Source organism: Rhinatrema bivittatum, chromosome 2 (assembly GCF_901001135.1).
Source record: "Rhinatrema bivittatum chromosome 2, aRhiBiv1.1, whole genome shotgun sequence".
Taxonomy (NCBI): Eukaryota; Metazoa; Chordata; class Amphibia; order Gymnophiona; family Rhinatrematidae; genus Rhinatrema; species Rhinatrema bivittatum.
The window spans coordinates 495,924,629-495,949,140 of record NC_042616.1 but is presented as its reverse complement, the minus strand read 5'-3'; the positions used below and the strand labels follow the sequence as shown (position 1 = coordinate 495,949,140).

The following is a 24,512-nucleotide window of genomic DNA, read 5'->3' as shown; positions in this document are numbered from 1 at the left end:
TGATTCATTTGACATTACCTTCCTCTGGTAAAACCATGTTGCCTCAGATCTTGCAACCCCCTGGATTGTAGATAGTTCACAGTCCTTTCCAACATCAGAGCCTCCCTTAATTTTCCCACCTCTGAGGTAAGCTAACCAGCCTGTAGTTTCTAACCTCCCTCGCTACTATGTTTGTTAAGAAGGACCACACAACTGTCCTTCTCCAATCTTACAGCACCATTCCATTCTTTGAGATTTTTTTAAACAGATCCTTCGGACCCACCAACACCTTTTGAAGCGCGCTTAGTATCCTGAGATGTATCTCATTTGTCTCGATGGCCTTGTACATTTTCATTTTTGCAAAACTCTCACACAATAAATGTGGGTGGTATCTACCCCACTCCCATTTGATCTCTTACCAACCAGCAGCTGTCCTTCTCCAAGGTCTTCCTTAGTGAACAGCAAACTGTATTTTAAATATTTCTGCCTTTTCCTCATCTTTCTCTACACATTGGTCCTCGTCGTCTTTTAGTCTTATAATTCATTCTCTGGCCTTCCTCCTTTTCTGGTATATCTGAAAAATATTTTCACCATGCTTTACTTCTTTAGCATTCCTTTCTTACGCTTGAGCTTTGGCCATGTTTTCTTTCTTTCAGCTTCACCAGCTATTCTTCCCTATGTTTTTAGAGATCCTTTTTGAATGCTGAACATAAGAACAAGCCATACTGGGTCAGACCAAGGGTCCATCAGGCCCAGCATCCTGTTTCCAACAGTGGCCAATCCAGGCCATAAGAACCTGGCAAGTACCCAAAAACTAAGTCTATTCCATGATACCGTTGCTAGTAATAGCAGTGGCTATTTTCTAAGTCAACTTAATAGCAGGTAATGGACTTTTGCTGATCTTTTTTACTTTATTTTTTTAGCCATCTCTTTGTAGAACCATATTGGTTCCTTTTCCTCATACGTTTATTTACTTTTCTTACATAAAACGTTGCCATTATTATAGCTCTTTTTAGTTTGGTCCACTGTTCCACTTCACCTAATTTCTCCCTGCCTTCCAGCTTCTCCTCAAGGTACTATCCAGCATTATCAAAGTCAATATTTTTTAATCCAGGACTGTGAGCATCATGTGACTTCTCTCTGCCCTGGCTGTTATATCAAACTGTATCATCTGATGATTATGTACCCAAGTAGGTATCTACCCGGACATTAGAGGTACTGTTTCCATTTGGGAATATCAGGTTCATTATTGCCCCTCTCTGTTCTTTCCACACTTGTTTAAACATTTTCTCTTGAAGAGCATCCACAGTTTCTCTGCTTAGTAATATATAACTTAGAAAATGATGGCAGATAAAGGCCAGAATGGTTCATCCAGTCTACCCAGCAAATTGTTTAGGGTTGTAATTGCTGCTCCTTGCAGGTTACCTTTGTTCAGAAATATTACTTTTTCTGTAGAAAGGATACTCCAGTCCACATCTATCAAATTTAAAATATCTAACCTACAATACATAAGAACATAAGATTTGCCATACTGGGTCAGACCAAAGGTCCGTCAAGCCCAGTATCCTGTTTCCAACATTGGCCAATCCAGGTCACAAGTACTTGGGAGGATCCCAAAAGGTAAATATATTCCTTGCTGCTTATCCCAGATATAATCCATGAATTTTCCCAAGTCCACCTTAATAGTTTATGGACATTTCCTTCAAAAACTTACCCAAACCTTTTTTTTTTTTTTTTTTTTTTTTAAATCCAGTTACACTAACAGCTTTCACTACATCCTCTGGCAACCAGTTCCAGAGCTCAATTATGCACTGAATGAAAAAATATTTGCTCCTTTTTTTTTTAAATGTACCACTTAGTAACTTCATTGCATGTCCCCTAGTCTTTTTACTTTTTGAAAGAGTAAACAAGTGATTTGCGTTCACCCATGTCATTCAGCTCATTATTTTATAGATCTGTCATATTTCCCTTAGCCATCTCTTCTGAAGAGTCCTAATGTTTTTAGCCTTCCTCATAGGGGAATTATTCCATCCCTTTTAACATTTTGGTCACCCTTCTTTGTATTTTTTTGTAATTCTGCTATATCTTTTTTTAGATACATTGACTAAAATTGTATACCCCTCCTTTCCTTTTCATCTTTTGCATGTCGTTGGCCAGCTCTCTTGTCTGGTTCCACTAAGTTGGAGGCTTGTACACCATACCAATATAAATGGAAGTGCCATTAAGACAGCCCATGATGCTTCCTTCTTTCCTCATTCCCACCCCCCCTGCATTTTAGATACATGGATATTATTTTTGACATAACGAACTACTCATTCCCTATTTCTGTCATCTGTAACTTCCTCAACAGAATTTATCCCATTATGAATGTATCTAATTCATGACACTCACTGAACACTCGAACAGCTGCATTATAGGAGACTGTCTCCACCATTCAAGTCTGCAGATCTGGAAATTTATTGCTTAGGCTATGAGCACTTGTGCTTATAGATTTCCAGCTGATCCTCCTGGCTTTCTTTTCTACCCTTTTGCTGAAGAGTGGACTATCGAGTTGAATTCTTTTATTTCTTAGCATCCAGTCAGATGAATCCAGAACAATTGGGTTATGCACCTCTACCAGTAGGTGGAGACAGAGCAAACTGATGTCACAGTAAATATATTCCTACAGTGACATCAACCTTCCAGTATTCTCTGTCTCCAGTAGATAGTGGACGTGCATCTCCCCACTGGGGATTACTTCGAATTGAAAAGGAGAAATAAGGAAAATGTAATTCATTTCACTCTCCTGCATTGATACCAAATTGTCCTTCTCCCAGTTAAGAATTCTGAGGTGATTTCCTTGGTCTCTTAGATGAGTACTGTTTTTTTCAGTCTGCATAGGTTTAGCTATTTAACAGCTGAAAGGCAATAGGTGCTGGAAGCTGAGCACCGGAGACCGTGTTTGTACTCAGCTAGGTAAGGCTGAGCTCCGTTAAGTTTTTTAAAAAGACAAAAACAAATAGATAAATATACAGAGATAGAGAAGGCAAGTTTTTGGTGTAGGGCTTCTTCCTTCCCCCGGTCTCTGTGTTCTGCACGCAGTTCGATGTTCATCCCGCTCTGTGGGACGTGGGTAGCCTGGTGGGTTGAACAGCCTGTGTAGAGTAGGCCCCACTTTCAGGCCTTTTCACTGCGTGCCGCATGATAGTCCTCAATGGCTTTTCATGCGCTTTGTCTGTGTTAAGCTGCCCTCTTCAGGATTTTCGGTTCAGCTTGGGCATCCAGTTTTTGGATGTCTAGGACCTTGGTTGTGCATCCAAGTTAAGCGGTGCCTTAGTGGCCATCCCGCTTACCTGTGCACACAGGTTGGGTGTTTGCTGTGCGCGTACATTTTTTCCGGCACCTATCTTTCAGATGCCCAGGTTTGGGACGCCTAAGTATTGAATGCCTACATTTTTGGGTGCCTAGTTGATCACCTAGAATTTTTGGACGCCTAAAAAGAAAAAAACAAGAAACAGCTGGACGCACGCCTTCAGTCGCCACTTTTCATACTGTCGGCCTAATGGCGCATATTTCTAAAAAAATCCTAAGCGCCTTTGCTTTTGTGCTGCCTGTCATATTTGGGCATCTTAGCATGGAGTGCCTGCTAACCTGTGCCAGCGGTTTTTGGAAGCTCATGGATAATTAGCTTCCTCTGATTTTTACTAAGCCTGGGTAAAGACGCGTCAGGTGGGGCGCCTGATATTGGAACTCCCTTAACTGTTTCAACATCAGGGGAAGGCTCAGTGGGTATGCCTTAGGTGCCCTTCTGGTTTTGGCATGGATTCTTCTACATTTTCATGGGTAGAATTTTTCCAGGGATTGCAATCCTTTCTTCAGGTGCAGTCCTCAGCCTCATCCAGTGCTCCCAGGGCAGAGTCATAGGTAGGAACCTTGCTTGGACCTACTGTTAAGCGCCAGAGTACACCGAGGTCGGCAGTGGGTCTGCCCGATAGGCATCCAAATGGCATTGATGATGAGGCCGATCCTGACTCTCTAGAGGATGGAGAAATTCTTCCAGGATTAGAACTGTATAGGACTATGCTACGGTTCTTCCTTGCAGATGAACTGCTCCTTGCTTTCCCAGACCTTGAATATGCTAGGAGTACCTAGGGCAAATTCCATGTCTGAGCCAAAGAAAAATCCCATTTTGGTTTCTCTGTGTAAAGCCTCTCGTTTTTCTCCCTGTGATGGATGCCATTCAAGAATTAATTGATCTTGAGCGGGGCGCCTCAGAGGCTAATTTCAAAGGAAGTCAGGTTTTGGAAGGCCTGTACCCTCTGGATCCAGTGGTGAGAGAGCATTTACGTTTTCTGAAGTTGGATGCACTTGTATATGCAGTCCCCAAGCAGACGACTATCCCCATAGAGGGAGGAGCATCTTTGAAGGATGTACATGATAGTAGGATTGAAACGATTCTTAAGCAGGGATTTGATGCAGTAGCAATGACTTTACAAAAAGCTTCTTCTTGTTCCCTGGTTGGTTGCTCGCTCTTGTTTATTTCTCTCTCAAGAGGGTGATGATTCTGGGGTGAATTTCAGGGCAGTTATGGAGCCAGTAGCCATCTTCTTGGCAGATGCAGGCTGCAATTTGGTCTGTTCCTCAGCCAGAGGGGTGGCTTCAGTAATAGCGACCAGGCATCAGTTATAGCTGAGAAATTGGCCAGCTGATGCGACTTCCAAGGCTAACCTCACAAAATTGCCCTTTTAAAGGTTTGCTCTTGTTTGGGAGCGAGTTGGAGAAACTGACCCGTAAGTGGGGTGAATCACCGGTTCCTTAATTACCGGAGGATAAGAAGCAGATGCCATGCTCCTTTAGCATGAGAGGTCGTGCTAGGGGATCCAAGCATTTTCAACCCTATAGAGGAGTGGCCTTTGAGGACTCAGCCTTTTGGTAGGTCTCAGTCCTTTTGTCCCAGACAGCCCAGAAGGGGCATGGCCTCAGATAGTGAAACCTCCTGAGCCTCCCAATGAAGGTTTGCCAACCCACTCCCAGGAACCGGAGATAGGGGAACGCCTCTCTCTCTTCTATCCGGACCGAATGCCGGTCGAGTTCACTTCGGATTAATGGGTCCTGGAGGTGATACAAGAAGGATATGCGCTGGAGTTTCACAGTATTCCTCGGGAGATGTTCATGGTCTCTCCCTGCCACTCCCCGTAAAAGAAACAGATAGTGGAGGATACATTGGCAAGGCTCCTCAGTCTGAGGGCTGTGATTCCAGTGCCCACCTCTCAAGAAAATACAGGGCAATATTCAATTTATTTCGTTGTGCCGAAGAAAGAAGGATACTTTCGTCCCATCTTGGATCTCAAAGGTGTCAACCGTCATCTGTGGGTGACGCATTTTTGCATGTAAACTTTGCGCTTGGTGATAATGCCCTGCAAGTAGGGGAATTTCTGACCTCTTTGAACCTGTCCGAGGCATATCTTCACATTCCCATTCGACTAGAGCATCAATGTTTTCTGCAGCTCACAGTTCTGGGATGCCATTATCAGTTTTGGGTACTGCCTTTTGGTCTGGCCACCGCTCCCAGGACCTTTGACAAGGTAATGGTGGTAGTTGTGGCAGAATTGAGAGAGGATGGGATTGTAGTACACCCGTATTTGGACGACTGGCTGATTTTGACCCAAGATGCTGGAAGAGAGCCGCCTGGTGACCCTCAAGGTGATCTCCCTGTTGGCCAAGAGCTGTCTTCAGCATGCTTAGTCATTGGAATACCTTAGGGTTCAGTTCAACATGAAGCAGGGCAAGGTTTTCCTGCCAGAAGCTTGTATTCAGAAGTTGGTGACACAGCTACATTTGTTGATAAACAATTTGCACCCGATCATATGGTCCTTCCTGCAGGTTGTTTAATGGCAGCAACCCTGGAAGTAGTACCATGGGCGAGAGCACATATGTGTCCTCTTCAGTGCTCCCTGTTGTCTTGGTGTAACCTGCAGTCTGGACTATTCGATTTGGCTGCACCTGCTGATGGAGGTCGCCTCCTGACTGCAATGGTGGCTACAGCTGTATCATCTAAGGAAGGGAATTTCCCTATCACCACTGGACTGGCAGATTCTGACGACAGATGCGAGCCTCCATGGTTGGGGAGCTCACTGTCAGGAACTGCCAGCACAAGGGCGCTGGGATGCAGAAGCGTCTCTCTGGAACATCAATCGTTTGGAAGCCAGGGCAGTCTAGCTGGCACATTTGCAGTTCGGCGACAGGCTGTATGGTTGAGCGGTCCGGATAATGTCTGACAACAACAACGACTGTGGCTTACTTAAATTGGTAGAGAGGAACCAAGAGCTAACACGTGTCGCAGGAAATAAATCAACTTATGGAACGGGCCGAATTACATCTTCAGATGATCTCAGCCTCGCATATAGCAGGAAAAGACAATGTAAGAGCAGATTTTCTCAGCAGGGAGAATCTGGACCCAGAAAGAATGGTTGCTATCAAATGAGGCATTTCAGCTGATTCTGGATTGCTGGGGTCTCCCGTTTCTAGACCTGTTGCCAACTTCTCGAATGTGATTCTTCAGTCGCAGAAGAGATCCAAAGTTGTAGGGGATCAGAGCTATGGTGCAGGAGTGACCAGAAGACAAGTTGCTGTACGCCTTTCTTCCATGGCCCATGTTGGGCAAATTAGCCCGGAGGATTAGGCACCACAGAGGGATCGTGCTCTTGGTTGCTCAGATTGGCCCAGGAGACTGTGGTATGTGGATCTGCAGCAGCTCCTGGCGGAATATCCCCTTCGACTTCCGACACATAGGGATCTGCTGCAGCAGGGGCCTGTTCTTCATGAAGATCCAACTCAATTTTGTCTTACGGTATGGTCCTTGAAAGGGCTTGCTTGCTGAAACGTGGACACTCTGCGGCAGTGATTTCCAGCTTGCTAAGAGCTACAAAGTTCTCCACTTCCTTGGCCTATGTGTGGGTTTGACAATTGTTTGAGGCCGGTGTGAGGATCGAGGTGCTCTTCCTTGTTAGTCAAGATCTTGCTCATTTTTAGAATTTTTGCAGAATGGTTTAAATAAAGGCTTGGTCCTTAATTCCTTAGATACAAGTAGCGGCTTTCGCCTGTTTCAGAGGTCAGGTGAATGGTGGATATTTGTCGGCTCATCCTGATGTGGCCCGTTTCCTGAAAGGAGTGAAACATCTTTGTCGTCCTATGCAGTTTCCGGTGTCCTTATGGAGTCTTAATTTAGTATTGAATTTCTTAGCGGGCCCTATGTTTACACTGATGTGTTACCTGACCTTGCAGTTATTGACCTCAAAAATGTTTTTTGTGGCAATTTGTTCTGCACGTAGGGTTTCCGAACTGCAGGCCTTTCTTGCCAGGAGCCATTCCTCCAGGTGACTCCAGGGGAGGTACAGCTGTGAAATGTTCCTTCTTTTCTACCAAAGTTGGTCACTGACTTTCACTTTAATCAATCTATCTCTCTGCCGTTTCTGGACAGAGAGAGAGATGTAACCCTTGGATGTTAAGAGACATATTGTCAGGTGTCTGGAGGTTACTAAGCCTTTATGGAAGACGGATCGCCTGTTTGTCCTTCACGGCGGTACTAGGCAGGGAGAGCTGGCCTCACGGGCTACCATAGCTTGCTGGATTAAGAAGTAGACATGGCTGTATGCATTGATGCTGAGAAGCCATTACCTAGTCAGGTCAGGGCTCATTCTACTAGGGCTCAGGCAATGTCATGGGCAGAAGTGAAATTGCTGTCTCGACATTTGCTGAGCTGTGATATGGTCCTCGTTACACACTTTTTCCAGGTGTTTATCGTCTGGATGTTCAAGCCTGGGAGGACACAGCCTTTACAAGTGCGATTTGACAGGACTGCTGGCAGCCTCCCTCCCTATTTGGGAGTAGCTTGGGTACATCCCACTTGTTCTGGATTCATCTGAATGGACGCTAAGAAATGAGAAATGAATCCTGCTTCTCTCCCTTGGCTGCCAAATAGTTGTATTATGGTTTTCCTCCATGGCTACGTGTTACAGGGATTACTGGTAAGTGTTAGTCCAGTTCCTGGACTAGTGTTAATACATTCTTGTCTGAGCTCAGTGTTGCCTGTTGGCTGCATATTGAAATAGTTATCTGTTTAATCAATTTTTGCTAGATTGTCCACAATTGCTTTTGAAGAGAATACTGACGTCAGTTTGCTCAGTCTCCATTTGCTGGTAGTGGTGCATAACCCACTTGTCTGGATTCATCTGACTGCCCTAAAGAAAAGGAAATTATCAGGTAAGTTGTAATTTCTCATTTTCTCTCCATCTATTTCCTGTACTTGTTTGAGATGGCATTCCAAATCCATTGACTTCATCTGCCTCGCACATTCTCTAGTTTAAATTCCTGATAACATATGATCTAAATTTCTCACTTAGGATCTTTGTCACAGAAAGATGTAGGCCATTTTTACCATACAGCCTTTTACAATTCCATACATGGCCCCAGTCCCCAACATATCAGGTTTTGAGCCATGTGTTGAACTTATCTATGGCATAGCCTTTCCTCTCTTTTTCTATGAACAGGAAATACTTCTCTAAAAGCTATGATCTTCATCAGTGCTACATCAAAGCTACTGTTACTCTCAAGCAGCGTGCATATTTTTTTTTTTTGAGGGATAACAGGGCAAATCAGACAGGTGGAGGAAAAAGTGCCAGAACTCAGTATTAATGTGAACCCCCTGCAAAAAAAAAAAAAATTCTGGTCTTCACCATGTGCCCAGGCCTTTTCCTCTGAGTCAGGAAATCTCTATTGCAGAGATGCGGTTTCTAGCAAGGTTATTGGTACCCAAATGGATTATGACATCAATTTTACTACTTTGATTGTACTAACAATTTGTTTGCACTTCTGCTAATTGAGGATCCTGCAAGGCATTTAACCATTGTGTGTCCCTTGAAATGTGCCCCAAGTAAATGCATTTGATAAGTTTCTCAGTAGAGGGAGTTTTCTTTTTTGATGTTTTTTGAAAGTATTTTGGGGTTTGTGTATACATTGAATGTTTTTTTTTTAATTTCTTCTACCTCTTCAGTTTCCATTTCTGGAGCATTGTCATTTTCCAGGGCAGAAAAGGCATTTTCTATGGGTCAGTTGAGGGAGGGGGGTATCTGTGTAACATAGGTCTTATCCTACAAGGGTCCACAGTGCCCCATTTATTTCTGAAGTTTCGAATGCCTTGAGGGAGTGGGGCAGATTTCCTAGCATGTACGTTTTATCCCGCAGCAGCTAATTTACTAGAACAATACACATGCACAATATACAAGGCCCTAGGGGTGTATATCGTGCTCCCCGAAATTTTTTACCTCAAGACTTTTTTTTTTGCATGGTGCTGCTTTCTGTGGTTCTTCCTACTTAGAATCATGATTATATTAAGTAGGAGGAAGCACAGAAAAGCAGGGGGTTTTTATTTGTTTTTAATTTGAGCCCTTGACACACAGGAAGGCTTTTTACGCCTGCTTTGGGCAGGTGTAAAATTTGATAGGTTAAAAAGTGCACCTTGGGTGCACTGGGATTTTTGCTTCACAGTTAATAGCAAATAGCTTCATCTACATGGAATTTACATGTGATGAGCGCTATTAGCTACATGTGAGGTTGGGCGCGCATTTTAGATGCACTGATCCCCTTATTGCATTGGGCGTTATGGACGCACATCCAAAACGTGCGTCCAAGCGCTTGCTAACCTGTGCGCTAGGCTCAGCGCACGATATTGCATTGGCCGGATAGTGTACTAGTGCCAGCAAGAAATCATCCGTAAGCGTACTGGTCAGTTATGAATGATTCCTCATCCATTATCCTTCCTTTTCCTCCTTTAAAGAAGTGCTTGTCAACCTTTATTTTGTGGTATAATTTCAAGTTTGTTCAACCTTCGTGACACACCAAACCAAGTCTTGCATGATTCTCACCCTCCCTCCTGTGAGCGCTGACAAGCATAGCAGCTCACCGATTGGCCGTCGCTATAGCAACAGCAGGTATATAAGCGTGGGGGGCCAACCGGTATTTAAACACGCTCAGGGAGCAAGGCCTCCTCAGTTGTGATTGAGATTATCAAGGGGAGGAGTTCCTGCTGAGCGGTAAACTGGACAGCTACTGCTCCAATGCTTTAGCTACAATCCTGCCATTATTAAATTTGTGCTAACGACAGAAAAACATTGCATGAGCATTTAGAAACCTAAAAAACAGAGAACATCACTTTTTTTTTTTTATATACACATTCGGAACTCCTCGCACGCTAATATAACTGGCTGATCACGTTTTAGGAAAGGGGTGACCACCTTTCAGGCCAGTTTTCAACTTTAGATTCCCCCCCCAGGGAGATTATATACATAAAAAGGCAGCACAACTTTAGTGAGACCTTAAATTACTGGAAAAACAAAGAGACTTGCAGCTCCTGAAATATCCACACTAATTTGCCAAGACTATCCGAAAGTGGGCACTGGCTGGCAGGAAGCTAACAAGAAGATGAGCGATTTACAACAAATTCAGTTCAACAATTTCTGCTCTGACACCAGGGGCTTTAAATATCAGAAAATGGAGAGCGCAGGAATCTGCACTGCCTTACCCGAAGAGCAAGGGGCAGATGCTGGGGTGTGCCCAGATTCTGGCCACCTGTGGCCACCAACACCAGAAAAGAAGAGCCAGACAGCAGCCCGGCAAAGTCCGCCGCCAGCGGAGACACAGGAGGAGGAGAAGGAGATGGCTGCGTAGGCGCAGATAGTCGGAAAACCAGTGACGGCGGCGCAGTTACTGCCGCTTGTGCGGACAGCAGGCAGCCATAAAGCTAGGCAGCTGTACTGTCCAGAGAAAATCCGGATGGTTGGCTGCCATAGGTTCGCCACCACTGATCTATGCTATCTTGTCTCCATTCTTATGACCAGGTTGAATGCCTGGTCCTGGTCTTTTAAGAGGGTCCTCATATACACTCCTACACACCTTCCTGGCTGGCTACCCTGTTGCAGATTTTGGTATCATTGACAAAAAGACAACCTTTCCTGATAATCCTTCTGCAACGCTGCTCACAAAAATATTAAAAAGAACCAGTCCAAGGATCGATTCATGCAGTATACTGCCAGTAAGGTCCCGTTGTTCAGAATGAACACCATTTATAACTACCCTTGTCTCCTCCCACTTAACCAGTTTCTAACCCAGTCAGTCACTTCGGGGTTTATATCAAGGGTCCTTATAAGTCAGCTACTGTATATGGAAACTTGTCAAAGGCAATACTGAAATCCAAGAACACTATATCTAACTTTCTGGTTACCCAATCAAAGAAATTGATCAGATTTGGCTGATAAGACTGACCTCTGATAAAGCCATGCTGCCTTGATCTTATTTTTGCTGCTTCATACTTTTGATTTTACTGGCTGAGTGACTACACTAAGGTCCTGATTTTCAAAAGCATTTACACAGTTAAAACTGGGTTTTACATGTGTAAATGCACTTTACTTTTGTAAGTACGCCTTTGAAAATAGCTCCAATATATGCCATTGAAAGTCCATAGGATTTACCTGTATAAGTTCAATTACGGTATGTGCATAAATGGCTTTTGGAAATTGCTACAATAGTTTGGTTACATTTATGCACATAACTCCTTTGAAAATTCACCTGTATGGCTTTAACTGATGACTTACTCGTAAACCTTCAGGGATCTGTTAGCATGTCCATCCCCACTGTTTAGGGTCTTCTCTTGCCACTTATTGAAATTTAGCCTTACACATTTATTTTGTTTCATATACTGGCTTGTATTTATGTATGTCTCATTTATTTTCCACTATGTGTGTTTGGAAATCATTTCGATTCAGATCTGGGTTTTGTTTTGTTTTTTTTAATTTTCTTAAAGGCATCATCCTTATATCTTTGGCCCTGTGTGCTGATGCAGCTATTGGAAATGTACAGGAAAAAGCTATGAAGTTGCACAATGGCTCCAATTCAGAAATGGTAACTATATTTCTCCTTCACATATTCTTTTTCTCATGTTCCAGTGTGTGAATACAGAATTAAATTTCTTAAAATTATAATTAGTTTAAAAGAGATGTCAATAGAAAATTTCTCTGCTGTTTTTAACTTAGATACATTTTGTAGGAATTAGCGCTGTAAATATGTTGTATTTTATGATTTGCTTGTATTGTCATTTTAATTATGTATGTTTTATTGTAAACCGCCTAGATGGTCAGGTCCCTGCCCAGTTGACGGTATATAAAAACTTTCAGATAAATGAATAAAAAGAAATTGGGTAGCGATGATACCTTTTGTAAGGCTAACAAATGTTTTGTACCCATTTGCAGGACTACCAACATCCTTTTTTTTTTTTTTTTTCTCCCCCAGGCATTGTCAAAGTATCATTTCTATACAACTATTTTTTTTTCATTTAACTAATTTTAATTTTGGTGAGCTAACATGACATGCTCTCTCTACTAAACAAAATATGTAAGATTTGCTGTGCTTTCAATATTTATTTTTATTTTTTTTGTTTATATTCCACTTTTCGCACTTTTTTTTTTTCAGCGCTTCAAAGTGGATTACATTCAGGTACTGTAGGTATTTCCTATCCCCAGCTGTCAACATGCTTGCTGAGGAAATTGTTTTGTCACTTTGGGGGACCCGGGGAGTGGGACTATTGATGCAGCAGAGAGTTCATTCTGTTGGGGGAGGCCAGGGGGTGAGGGATTGATGCTTTGGGGGCTGGGGATGGGTAGCAGATGCCTTTGGAGGAGCCAAGGCATGCGGGGCTTGGACCTTGGGAAGGTGCCATGTGCATAATTTAAACTTTTTATTTTGGGGGAGTCTAGGCTGCCTTGACTGTCAGTCCTGGGTTGAAATAGGAGTCAGCACTGACCCCTGCTCAACCTTCTCATTTGGCCACGATTTATATGTTTTTGGGCCAGCATCCCTTTAAGACAATGGCAGTCCCGTGAGGTTGGGACCGCCGCCATGTTCTTTTATGTCGCAGTGTTTGGCCCATGACACAAAAGAACATGCTGTTGAGTCACAATGTGTTTTTGGGGGAAGGGCAACATCCCTGCACCCCCCCCCCCCCCGCGATGGTGGTAATCCTCCTGTGAAAAAACATAACTGCTTGATGAATCTAGGTCTTAGATTGTAAGCTCTTTAGGAATAGGGAAATACTTACAGTACCTGAATGTAATTTGCTTTGAAGTGCCAAAAAACAGAATATAAAATCTAAATTTAAAAAAAAAAAAAAAGCCAAAAAACAAGTTATAAGCAATCCTTTTTTTTTATTGGACTAATTTAATACATTTGACTAGATTTTGAGAGCTCTGCTCCCTTCATAGAGTCATTGCAACCTGTAGTTTCCTTGTATATTCTGACACCATAGCTTAATTTGTACTGGCTGCTGAAAGGAGCTACTCAAAAGTGTAATGTTATTTAGTAAAAGGTGTCAAATAGATTGCCAAAAGTTCCAACTAAACACACTGGTGAAAGTCGCTTACTGTGTGATAGACCATCATCATAGGCTTCATCGTGTAGTGGTGTCACTTTATAACTCAGCCTTATTTGTAATCAAAGGTCAATTTAAGTGTATATATAGTTTTTGTATGCTTTTTTATATGCTGTGTAAAGTTTCGACGTAACTTGTGTATGAATGCTGTTTTTATCCGATCAACTGTGAAGCCTCTCATTCTAAACAAGCCCGACATGGGTCCATGACATAAAAGAACACACACTTTACAATTTTCACCCTCCCCACTCTGCACCCCCCTCTCCACTGTTCCACTTCCTTTTGATCTACAAATTAAACCTTGCTTATATGTGAACAAAACTGTTCTTCAAAGACAAGCAGGAATCACACACCCATACATTTATTTATTTATTCATTTATTTTGAAATACATAACCCACCGGTCCAGAGTTCTTTGTGAGGACAGTAAAACAATAAAAACATAATAGTCAAATTAAAATATAACAAAAAAGAAAGTCAAACAATTAAGATAATAAAGCATACAAGTACAATTAGTAAAGCTGTCAAATCAGTTGCTCAGTAGGCCTAACATTAGAAAAGACTATAATCATTATGTCTATCAGAATGCTTGTTGGAAAAGATACCACAAAAACTATGCACTATTTATTTATTTATTTATTTATTTAGTGAATTTTTTTATATACCGCGGCACATAAAAAAAACATCACCTCGGTTTACAATAAATTAGCAACAGGCTTTACAGACAATATGAAATTAAGGTGGACATAATAATTTGTTTTTTCGAGGGATATAAATACCATAAATAAATAAACACAATATCACCTCTATTAAACTAATTATGCCCTATTAATATTTAAAAAGTTTTGAGAGAAATCTCTCCAAATTGTGAAGTAACTTGAACTTATCTGCATGTATCTGCATGTATCTGCATGTATCTTCGTGAATTTAAGTCCAAATCAATATTCCGTCCACTTGAATGTCCCAACACGGCCTTGTTTCGAATATTTAATTCTTCATCAGGGGACAGGACATGTTGGTCCGATGATTGATATTATCCGGCGTTTTCTCTGCTCTTAATCCGCCAGTGATCTGGTCGCCATCTTGATTTTCCATCTTGATTGGATGCGGTGATATAAGGAGATTGTATGAAACCTTCCTCTTCTTTCCTAAAATTTTTTTTTTTTTTTTTTGGTAAAAGATGATTTTGTGAAAAACTGCTCTCAATTGTGAGAGATTAAGAGTTGCTTCACAATTTGGAGAGATTTCTCTCAAAACATTTTTTAAATATTAATAGGGCATAATTAGTTTAATAGAGGTGATATCGTGTTTATTTATTTATTGGAAAAGATAGGCATTCATCAGCGCCAACGCAGAGCATTACCAAGAAAGCTGTAAAAAAAAAATAATTAATAACATTAAGGTGACATTTCAGCCTTTTTATGTCTCTAGACATTTTATTTATTTAACACTTTTTTTTTTTTATTGGACACATTATTATTGGACATTATTATTGGACATTATTGGACACATTTTCTTCACTGTTTATGGGGAAAAGATTTTCACTAGTGATTTGTACCTCCTTGAGTCAGCTTCTCGCCCCCTCATATTCTTTAGACAGAGTTTTTCAGCCTTCCAGCAGGGCTGGATTTAAGATTTTGGTGCCCATAGGCAGCGTGCCATAGTGGCTACTTTTGGAAACTCTGCTCGAACATAACTCTAAAGCATACAAAAGAAGGCTCCTCTTTGGCCTGGCTATTTGGAACCAATTGCCTATATTGCCTATGCCTGAATCCTGGTCTACCTTTCAAGTAAGGCTATTATCTTTTGTAGTGACAGGTGCTACACCCCAAAGGATAGGGAGATTATTCCCAGTGAGGCCTATTCAGCTTTGTTGGCCAATTTTGTTTGTTGTGGTGCAATTATATCTTTTGTGTGCATTTCACCTATTTTCCTCTCACTGGTAAAGAAGAAAGCCAGGGCTTCAATTGGTATCCAGAACTGACTATCCACAAGGATTGCATGCGCTATCTGGACTTAGAATATGATGTCCCTAAGTGTAAAATTTGCTCGTAGATGTCACCTAGGACAGTCAAGCTCCAAATATTGAGGTTACTTTACATATTTTGGTTTAATTCTGAAACCTGATGCACCCTGATTGGCAACAAAGGTATGGGTATTAAAGGACTCGAGCTGCAGTGACCACTGGCAGCCCATCAGTATTAAGGGGTAATCCAGCATATTCAGAGCTGTTATCTAAGATAAGGCCCAGGAGCAATGACCCTTCCCACTCTGCTCACTTAATGCATGAGAATGATTTTTTATCATCTAGTTTGGACATGAAGAGGTACCAGAGCTCTAATGTCATTCCATGCCATTGCCAGAGTCTAAGAGCAAGGAAATAGTGGCAGTGTTTTTGTTCACTCCTAGGCAGTTTCATCCAAAAGTAAGCTCAGCCTCTCACTCTGTGACACTGCCACATCAGTCTCCCAAGATCCATACCAAAGCTATTGGTAGATCCCCCTTGGTTACTTAGGGGGGCTGTGTCATCACCTACTGTGAGCCCTCCAGTTTTAACCTCAGCAATCTTTGAGCCAGGAGCTGGATAGGCAAATCCTTGAGGCTCTCAGCACCTCAAGCAGGTGAATGTGTTGGCATTGAGCATATTGGCACCGGTTGTGGTGCTGAGGTAACCAAACCTTGATACATGTGCCTTGAGACCAACATTGATGTCTCAACACATCCCTCTTCTTCGGTGCCAACTGTACCATGTTACAGCCAAACAGCTTCTGAAAGGGAAGCCTCGCTATGTGTTTGTCATCAGTTGGTTCCTATGCCAAAAAAAATCCAATCATATGCCCTCTGAGGGCAAGACTGTAGGGTGGATGCAGATTACTCCAGTGCTTTCTTGGAAGTCTGTTGCAGTCATGGCAATGCTGTTTGGGTCATAACTACCGTTTCTTGCAGGTTACATCTTGACTAGCTCTCTGATTTGTAGAGCCAGATTATGTTTTTGCTATCTCTTCCCTTTTTGCAAGTCGGGGTCCTTTGTATTTATTCCATAACTTTTTGAATTCTTTTAAAATCCAGATCTGTCCCCCCAAGGCAGACTGCATTATTTTGAGTTGTTCTGTATAACACCAAAAAAATAAATGAAAATAAAATGCATAAACTTTTTTTTACCCACAAAAATAATTTCCTTGCCGATTGGTGATTTGTTACTGCTATTTTTCCTTTTTGATTGAGAGTGAATTCCCAATTGTGTGGCTGATTTATCATGGTTGTCTACAGAGAAAATAAAGTTGCTTATCTGTAATGTACTGTTTCCCAATCTTCTCTTGGAGGCACATCCAGCCATCCAGGCTTTCAGGATTGCTGTAATAAATATGCATATAAGAAATTTACAAACATTGGAGAGAGTGCATGCAAATCTGTTTCATGCATATTCATTATGGATATCCTGAAAACCAGTCTGATTAGGTGTGCATCAAGGAGAGGGTTGGTTAACACTTTTTTTGTAATGAATGCTCTTCTTGGACAGTAGAACTATCAGCCGTACATATTCTCCAGCTGGAGTTAGCTTTTGTTTGAAGCTACTATGTAGGACTTAGAGGGCCCCATGCATCAACAAAGTGGGAAGTACCCCTGTGCCAAGACAAGCTGTCTAGGCTTTTCTATAGATTTCTTTTTTAAACATTTTAAAAAAATGTTTTCCTAGCATGTGGATAGATGGATTCAGGACCAGTGGGTTATGCACCTCTACCAGCAGATGGTGCAAACTGAAGTCACAGTATATATAGTCCTGCAGTGACATCAGCCTGCCAGTATTTTCCATCTCCAGTAGATGGTGGACATGCATCTCCCTACTGGTGACTGCTTCAGCTTTTAGAAGGAAAATTTGGAAAAGAAAAAGAATGTCCCACTCTCCTGCGATAATACCAAATGGTCCCTCCCCCAGTTGAGAATTCCTGAGGTGATTTCCGTGGTCTCTCAGATGTGTTCCTTGGCCTGGGAGCTGGGTTTCCTGGCATGGACTTAGCTGATCACACAGCTTAAAGGCAGCGGGAAGGGCTGAGCTCGGGTAAGCTTCAAAAAGAAAAAAAAGATAATTTACAGAGACCATGAAGGAGGGTTGTTCAGGGATTCTCCTTTCCTGGTCTTTGAGCTCGGTGCACCATTCTGATGTTCGTCCCGCACCAAGGGAGTTTCAGAGACACGGGCAGCCTGACAGGTTGAGCGGCCTCTTTTGGCTAGGTCACACTCCAAGGCTTTTCCACTGCACGCCGTGTGGTAGGCCGCAACAGTGTTTTTGTGCACTTTTGCCTGCGCGTTCAGCTGCCCTATATAGGACATTGGCTCAGCAGTGTGTCTCAATGTGCATCCAGATTTTGGACTCTTAATTGAGAGTTGGCTGGGGCGTCCAGGTTAAGCAGCGTCCAGCTTGGACTCGCGCTTATCTTATGCACACAAATTTGGGTGTACCTCTGTGTGCTCTTAAGTTGAGACGCCTAGTCTTGCAGCGCCTAATCTAAAGATGTCCAGCTCTTGGATGCCTAAATTTTGGACACACATAAAAAAAACTAAAAAAAATATATATATACATACATACTATGGGATCTATTGCTAAGACATCTAAGGGCTTTGCCTTGTGTGCCATCTGTCATGTTCGGGCATCTCAGGAGAGCAAGGGCTTTTTCTTTTTCAAATTCTCCTTCTGGCATGCTCTGTAACTTGTGCCAGCACTGTTGAGAGGCTCAGATAGAATGATCTTCATCTGATTTTATTAAGCCTGGTTCTTCCCAGCCTGAGTTTATGGGTAAAGATATCAGGAGAAGCGTCTAATATTGGAACTCCCTTGACTTGGTTCCTCAGCAGGGGGACGGCAGCTTAGTGGGCTCAGCACAGGTGCCTCCTGGTTTTGGTATGGATCCTTCTGCCTTTTCTTGGGAATACTTTTTTCTGGGATTGCAATCCTTTCTTCAGGTGTAGTCCTCATCCCCATCCAATCTTGTCAGTTCTGACCTCAGGCAGTGGCCTCTCCAGCTTCTGGTACTAGTTTAAGCGCTGCAGTACTCCTCGAGCTGCTGGTGTTCCTGACAGGAAGCCGGAAGGCACTGATGATGAAGCAGATCCTGGCTCTCTGGAGAATGCAGAAATTCCTCCAGGATTAGAACTGTATAGGACTTTGTTGTGGTTCTTTCTTAGAGATGAATTGCCGGCCCTGATTTCCCAGACAGTGAAAATTCTGGGAGTTCCTGGAGCAGATTCTATGTCTGAGCCAAAGAAAAAACCTATTTTGGTGTCTTTGCATAAAGCCTCTTTTTTTTCTCAGTTATGGAGGCCATTCAAGAATTGAATGATCTTGAATGGGTCGCCCCGGAGGCGAATTTTAAAGGGGGTCAGACCTTAGGCCTGTACCCTCTGGATCCAGTGGCAAGAGAATGTCTACATTTTCTGAAAGAGGATCCCTGTGGAGGGAGGAGTGGCCTTGAAGGATGTGCATGATAGAACTAAAACCATCCTAAAGCATTTGAAGCAGTGGCAATGACTTTGCAGATAGCTCCCTGTTGTTCTCTGGTGGCTCGCTCTTGTTTACTTCTCTCTCAGGAGTTTCATGACTCTGGAGTGTCTTCCAGGAAGGTTATGGAACCCGCCACTGCCACTGTAGTAGATGCAGGCTGCAGTTTGATCCAGTAGAGTGGCTTTGATAATAGCGGCCAGATGCCAGTTATAGCTAAGCAATTGCTCTGCCGATGTGAATTCCAAAGCTAATCTTATGAAATTGCCTTTTAAAGGCTCGGTTTTGTTTGGGAGTGAGTTGGAGAAGCCTGCCAGTAAGTGGAGAGAATCTACGGTTCCTCAGTTGCTGGAGGGTAAGAAGCAGTTACAGCGCCCCTTTGGTATGAGGGGTCTTCTCAGATGTTCCAAGTGTTTTCGTCCATACAGAGGGATGACCTTTCAGAGAACTCGGCCTTTTGGCAGGTCTCAGTACCTTCATCTCAGACAGCCCAGGTGGGGTGGGGGCTCGGGTAATGCAATCTCACGATCCTCCCAATGAAGGTTTGCCTACCTACCCCCAGGAACAAGAGATAGAAAGGAGGCCTCTCTCTTATCTGAGGTTGGTTGAGATCACATCAGATCGGCCAGGTCCTGGAAGTAAAACAAGAAGGATATGCGCTGGAATTTCGCATTGTTCCTCGGGATGTGCTCATGGTATCTCACTGTCATTCCCCGCAGAAGAAGCAGGTGGTGGAGTGTACACTGTCAAGGCTCCTCAGTTTGAGGGCTCTGGTTCCAGTACCCACTTCTCAAGAAAATATGGGTTGATATTCCATTTATTTCGTTGTGCCCAAGAAGGAGGACTCCTTTCATCCCATCCTGGATCTCAAAGGGGTCAACCATTATTTACAGATGACTCATTTTTGCATGGAAACATTGCACTCAGTGATAATGGCCATGCCATTGGGAGAATTTCTGACTTCCTTGGATCTGTCTAAGGCTTACCTCCATATTCCTATCAGAGTTGAGCACCAGCATTTTCTGCATTCTTGCGGGGTTGGGATGCCCTTATCGGTTTCGGCGCTGCCTTCTGGTCTAGCCACAGCTCCCAGAATTTTTTCCAAGATTATGGTGGTGGTAGCAGCAGACCTGAGAGAGGATGTGATATTACTACACCCGTATTTAGATGACTGGTTGATTAGGGCCAAGTCTCTCGAAGAGAGCCATCTGTTGACCCACAAGGTGATCTCCCTGTTACAGGAGCTCAGATGGATGGTGAACCTAGCCAAGTCTTCAGCCATTTCAGTTGTTTATCCAGGTGTGTGATTTGACATGATGCAGGGCAAAGGTTTTCTGCCAGAAGCTTGTATTCAAAAGTTGGTGTCTCAGCTGCATCTCTTGGTGAGCACTATTCAACCGACGGTTTGGTCCTATCTATAGGTACTCAGGTTGATGGCAGCACCCCTAGAAGTGGTGCTATGGGTGAGGGCACATATACATCCACTTCAGCGCTCCCTACTGTTTCGTTGGAACCCACAGTCTCGGGACTATTCAGTTCGGCCCCACCTGCCAATGGAAGTCTGCTCTCACCTCCAGTGGTGGTTGCAAGCAGATCATCTGAGAAAGGGAGTTTCCCTGACATTGCCAGACTGGCTGGTACTTAACAGATGTGAGCCTCCAAGGTTGGGCAGCTCAGTCAGGAACTAATGACACATGGACACTGGAATACAGAGGAGTCTCTCTGGAACATCAGTCAGCTGGAAGCCGGGGCGATCTGGCTGGCATGCTTGCAGTTCAGCAGCAGACTGCCAGGTTGAGTGGTCCAAAGATTGGACAATGCAATGACGGTGGCTTACATCAATTGGCAGGGAGGAACCAAGAGCCAGCAGGTACCACAGGAGATAGACCTTATGGAATGGGCGGAAATGCATCTTCAGGTGATTTTGGCATCACACATTGCGGGAAAAGACAATGCAAGAGCAGACTTTCTCAGCAGGAAGAGTCTGAACCCAAGAGAATGGGTACTGTCAAACAAGGTTTTCCAGCTGCTAGTGGATCTCTGGAGCCTTCCATTTATAGACCTACTGGCGAATTCTTGCAGTGTGAAAGTTCCTCGATTCTTCAGTTGCAGGAGAGATCCAAAGTCCTTGGGTATCGATGCTCTCATGCAGGTCTGGCCAGAAGACAAGCTGCTGTTGCCTTTCCCCCCATGGCCCATGTTGAGCAGAACAGTTTGAAGGATCAAAGGCCACAGGGGGATGGTGCTCCTGGTGTTACCAGATTAGCCCAGAAGACCATGGTATGCAGATCTGCGAAGACTCCTAGTAGAGACCCCCCTTCGTCTTCCGCTAAATAGGAATCTGTTGCAGCAGGTATTTGTCCTTCACAAACACCTGACTCTGTTTTGTCTTACAGTATGGCCCTTGAGAGGGCTTGCTTGTTGAAGCGTGGATATTATTCTGCTGTGATTGCCACCTTGCTACAGGCTTGAAAGTTCTCCACTTCCTTAGCCTATGTGCAGGTTTGGCGAGTGTTTGAGGCTTGGTGTGAGGATCGAAGTGTTCATCCTCGTTCACTTAAGATCCCGCTCATTTTGGAATTTTTGCAAGATGGGTTAAATAAAGGGTTGGCCCTTAATTCCTTGAGGTAACGGCTCTTGCTTGTTTCAGGGGCCAGGTGAATGGTGAATCCTTTTTGTATCATCCTGATGTGGCTCCTTTTGCGGTTACCAGTTCCTTTGTGGAGTCTTAACCCTTAGTGGGACCTATGTTTCGACTGCTGCGTAGCCTTTCCTTGCAGTTATTGATCTTGAAAATATTGTTTCTGGTGGCAATGTGCTCTGCACGTTGAATTTCTGAGCTGCAGGCCTTGTCTTGCTGGGAGCCGTTACTTCGGGTGATTCCAGGAGCGATACAGCTGCATACTGTTCCTTTATTCTTGCCTAAAGTGGTCTCGCATTTTCACTTGAATCAGTCCACTTCCTTGCTGTCCTTGGATAAGGAAAGAGATGTGGAAGAATATCGCCTATTGCGTCACTTGGATGTCAAGAGACATGTAGTGAGGTATCTGGAAGTTTCTAAACCTTTCTGAAAGGTTTATTTGTCCTTTGTGGTGGCAGAAAATAGGGCGAACCAGCTTCGCAGGCTACAGTAGCTCACTGGATTAAGGAGATGGACACGGTCGCATATGTGGATGCTGAAAAGCCGTTGCCTACTCAGATTAGGGCTCGTTCCACTAGGGCTCAGGCAGTGTCATGGGCGGATGTTAGATGGTTGTCTCCTGTCAACATTTGCCAAGCTGCACTGTGGTCCTCCTTACACACCTTTTCCAGGTATTATCATCTGGATGTGCAGGCCCAGGAGGATGCAGTCTTTGCACGTGCAGTGTTTCCTGGAACACGGGCAGCCTCCCACCCTATTTGGGAGTACCTTGGGGACATCCCACTGGTCCTGAATCCATCTATCCGCATGATAGGAAATGAGAAATTACTACTTACCTGATAATTTCCTTTTCCTTAAAGTGGATAGATGGATTCAGCTTCCCATCCTGGGTTGCTGAATGATTATGTGGCTATGTGTTCCAGGGGATTACTGGTAAGTGTTCATCCAGTCCCTAGACTAGTATACATAAGTTCTCGCCTGAGTTCAGTGTTTCTTGTTGGTTAAGTACCGAATTGGTTGTCTGTTTTTAATCGTTTTTTGCTAGTCTGTCCACAGTTGCTTTTGAAGATTATACTGGCAAGCTGATGTCACTGGAGGAATATATATACTGTGATGTCAGTTTGCTCCATCTCTATCTCCTATAGAGGTGCATAACCCCCTGGTCCTGAATCCGTCTATCCACTTTAAGGAAAGGAAATTCAGGTAAGTAGTAATTTCTCAATTTATAGCTTTTCAAACTAAATAGAATCAAAAATAGATTTTAAGAAAAATACAGCTATGAATAATTACAATAATTTTAACAATAATATCAAGAACAAGAAAATCACCATTATAGAAGCTGCTAATTTAGTCCATAATATTTATTTTATTTATTTGTTTTTATTTTTTTCTATACCGACATTCCTGTAAAAATACAAATCATATTGGTTTACAATGAAACTTCAACATTCGTTCAGGGGCGGTACAAGGAACATTGGTGCCAGTTAACAGTGGACAAAAAGAAAATAAGTAAAGTAAATATTCTGAAAAACTGTTTAAGATCTTCGTAGATCTTTATGGACTGGTCAAATTCAGAGAATCTTGATTACCAAGAAAAGAATCTAACATAAACATAACTATATCTTTTTATATTCAATACAGCAATTACATGAACATTTTTACAAAATAGTACTACCTCCAATGGCAATAACTCTTAACTCAAAAAATCCTTTTGCTTCTGAGTTTATTTCAAAACATCAGGAAAGAGAGAAAGTTTTGCCAAGAAAAGTCCTGTCCCTAAGACAAAAATAAAGTCTTAAGGTCCAGTCCTTATCTTTTTCATAAGCATAAGTAACTAAGAATAGCTCTGTTCAGACCTTCAGAGCTAGATTGCTCCAAAAAATGAGAGAGATCTAATTCACAAGATGGTAAATTCAGCTGAGGTTGCAGATGTAACATAGGAGGGTAAATAATACAATTTAACAATTGATAGCATAAGTTTTTTAGAAACTTTGAAAAAATCTAAATAGAATTTATTCAGTGATTCCATAGGGGGCGCTTAGGAAAGTTGAGAAACCCAAGATTACATTTTCGCAATTGATTTCCCATATTCTCTATCTTACATTGTAAAATTTGATTATCCTTAATGCAACATGAGAATTTTGCAAAGATTCACGGTTTCCTTGAATTTCTCTGTTTACCAACCATTTCAGCGATCTTTTGAGAATGTTTTTCAACCTTCACGGAAAGAATATAAGAAGTTGCCAAACTGAATCAGACCAAGGGTCCATCAAGCTCAGCATTCTGTTTCCACCAGTGGCCAATCCAGGTTACAAGTACCTAGCAAGAATCCAAGCATTAAATAGATCCCATGCCACTAATGCCAGTAATAGCAGTAGCTATTCCCTAAGTCAGCTTCTCCTCCACAAACTTATCCAAACCTTTTTTAAACCAAGCTACACTAAATGCCCTAACCACATCCTCTGGCAACGAATTCCAGAGCTTAATTGTGCATTGAGTGAAAAAGAATTTTCTCAAATTTGTTTTAAATGTGCTACTTGCTAACTTCATAGAGCGCCCCTTAGTCCTTCTTTTATCTGAAAGAGTAAATAACAGATTCACATTTACTCATTCTAGTCCTCTCATGATTTTATACACCTTTATCATATTCCCCTCAGTCGACTCTTATCTAAGCTGAACAGCCCTAACCTCTTTTGCCATTCCTCATAGAAAAGCCATTCAATGTCCTTTATCATTTTTCTCACCCTTCTCTATACATTCTCCAGGGCAACTATATCTTTTCTGAGATTCGGCGAACAGAATTGCACACGGTAGTCTAGGTGCAGTCTCACCATTGAGCGATTCAGAGGCACTATGACATTCTCCATTTTATTCACCTTTCCCTTCCTAATAATTACTAACATTGTTTGCTTTTTTGACCACTGCAGCACACTGAGCTGA

At 42.7% G+C, this 24,512-nt stretch overlaps 1 protein-coding gene across 3 annotated transcripts in view; it reads left to right on the top strand.

Moving 5' to 3' along the window:
- The window catches only part of SLC35B3 (solute carrier family 35 member B3), a 166,286-nt gene that overhangs the window by 97,081 nt on the left and 44,693 nt on the right, over positions 1–24,512 (top strand). For all 3 annotated transcript variants that reach the window (XM_029590635.1, XM_029590634.1, XM_029590633.1), the window contains one exon: positions 11,816–11,913. In XM_029590635.1, coding sequence (XP_029446495.1) covers positions 11,816–11,913 — 98 coding nt within the window. The remainder of the gene's footprint in view (positions 1–11,815; positions 11,914–24,512) is intronic.